This window comes from Cephus cinctus, unplaced genomic scaffold, assembly GCF_000341935.2.
Source record: "Cephus cinctus unplaced genomic scaffold, Ccin1 Ccin1_scaffold0837, whole genome shotgun sequence".
NCBI classification, from domain to species: Eukaryota; Metazoa; Arthropoda; class Insecta; order Hymenoptera; family Cephidae; genus Cephus; species Cephus cinctus.
The window spans coordinates 36,333-38,332 of NW_014333426.1; the positions used below are offsets into that span (position 1 = coordinate 36,333).

The following is a 2,000-nucleotide window of genomic DNA, read 5'->3' on the forward strand; positions in this document are numbered from 1 at the left end:
ACGACTTCACGATCCAATGGGTAAAGTGATCTCGGCAAGGCGCAACTGTGCGCAAAAAGGCGCAACTAGCGTGGATGCATTTGAAATTATTGCGCAGGGAGAGAAAAGTTATTTGAAACAGCTTCGCGCTGCTTTATCGACAATGCCAAGTGCGGTCGGTAAGTTAGTTTTCCTCGAAAGTAACCGACCGAGTACTCGGCCAGATACTGAGGGATCCAATTGTGCCTGGATCAACGACGAACTCTCGGCTTGATTTTTCTATTCGAAAACCAGCTATTAGTACAACACGTGAACTTGATTCTCCTCCATCAGTATCCACGTTCCACTTACGATGGGGTGACAGAAACTGGAGCACACGAAACACGTGGACAGTTTTAATTTTTCTTTATCTTCACGTACAATTTCTTACGTATCGCTCGTTGGCTCTTGTTAACATTATAATAATTAATATTCTTATATATTTTATTGGTATCACTGTTACGGCTGTTTTTATAAAAATCGCCAATTCGAATTGAACAGGAATATATGATAAATCGATGAAACGAAGTTTGAGCGGAGTCGAATCGCGTAAAATGAAAGGGACGATGAGAAAAAGTTTAATAACGTAATAATTATTGTTATCAGTGACATTGAAGATTTAATAAACGAATTGACATTAAAAGACAAAATTCACCGCGTTATAGTTCTTATCGATTTTCTCAATTCACTATTTTACACGTGCTCAAAACCCAGGCATATACTATACTCGAGAATTGTCAATCAAGGGTTAATACTCAAAGTACAAACCAGAGGGTGAAAAAACTTAAGTAATACATGACCATTGTTCTCATCATTACCGCTGCACCCGCATTATCATCGTTCACTTCCTCTTCTACCATATATATCGGCAAAGATAAATGATCCATCAGGTCTTCCCAGAATGCCATTCTGTCAGGAAGGAAATTCGACTTCATTTCCACATCCGTCGAGTTCCCCCAACCCAACTGCGCGTAGCTCTCCTTGATTTGAAACGGTTTCCAACTGGCCGTCCGAAATGCTTGCGGTACCCTTGAACAGGATTAAAAATTTTTTTTTTAATTTTAAAATAAAAAATTAATTAACAAACATTATTTACCCAGTTTTCACAAAGCTGGTCCACATCTCCGTCATGACGTGCATCATCGTAATATCATCGCCTGTATTGTGCAGTGATAAATCATCGAATACCTTGTTCAGGTATGGAAACAGGTAGTTGATATCATCCCCGTGAGAGACACCTGTGTGATCAGTCATATATATATAATTACCAATTAATTATATTACATATGATTTACCGTAACGTTTTGTAGCGTCGATTGCATAGGTTCCACTGAAAGTCCCCTCGTAGCCTAGAACGTAAAAGTAGACGCTGGAATTCATGAGTTTCGATTGAAGCTTCACTGCTCGATAAACTGGCCAATTGTAAAAGGCATCCCCGATCTGGGAAAAAGAATAAAACTTCAATTCAATAACCTTTGCCAATTAATTTGTCTATTATACCAGTAGATGTACCCTACAGCATCACCTCGGACATATTGCTTCGATAAGTCGTCGTGGCGTTTTCGATAAAATAAAAATCATCGACTACTTCGCCAACGGATATATTATCTTCCAAACTCCACATAAGGTTCTTAAGGGACTCCAAATAATAAATCCAGCCTTCAAGCGATTCGCTGTTCTTATCGTCGTTCAATGAAATACCTATGAAAACAAAGAGATATCAGCTTGTCAATTAATATTTAAATATCGTCACCTTACCCAGACTGATTTGGAGTCCTTCGTCCTTGGTCAATCCAACGATCCATGGGATATCACGAAATTGTCCTTTTTCAATTAACGTCAAAGGATTAGCATTTAAGATGGCGTCCTTCGAGTCTTGCTCAACGGTCGGTGTAAATTCATACGACGGAAACACGATGTCGCGTAACGTCTGTAGATTCGATTGAAAAAAAAAAAAAAAAAAAAAAAAAAAAAATATTTTT

At 38.4% G+C, this 2,000-nt stretch overlaps 1 protein-coding gene across 1 annotated transcript in view; it reads right to left on the minus strand.

Annotated features, from left to right (window-relative positions):
• Window positions 1–368: 368 nt before the first annotated feature.
• LOC107270792 (venom carboxylesterase-6) overlaps window positions 369–2,000 on the minus strand; it is a 3,577-nt gene continuing 1,945 nt past the window's right edge. Inside the window, exons 5-9 of the mRNA XM_015746119.2 lie at window positions 1,777–1,948; window positions 1,544–1,719; window positions 1,314–1,458; window positions 1,115–1,256; window positions 369–1,047 (exon numbers count right to left, since the gene is read on the minus strand). Of these exons, the coding sequence (XP_015601605.1) occupies window positions 774–1,047; window positions 1,115–1,256; window positions 1,314–1,458; window positions 1,544–1,719; window positions 1,777–1,948 (909 nt within the window). The 3' untranslated portion in view covers window positions 369–773. The remainder of the gene's footprint in view (window positions 1,048–1,114; window positions 1,257–1,313; window positions 1,459–1,543; window positions 1,720–1,776; window positions 1,949–2,000) is intronic.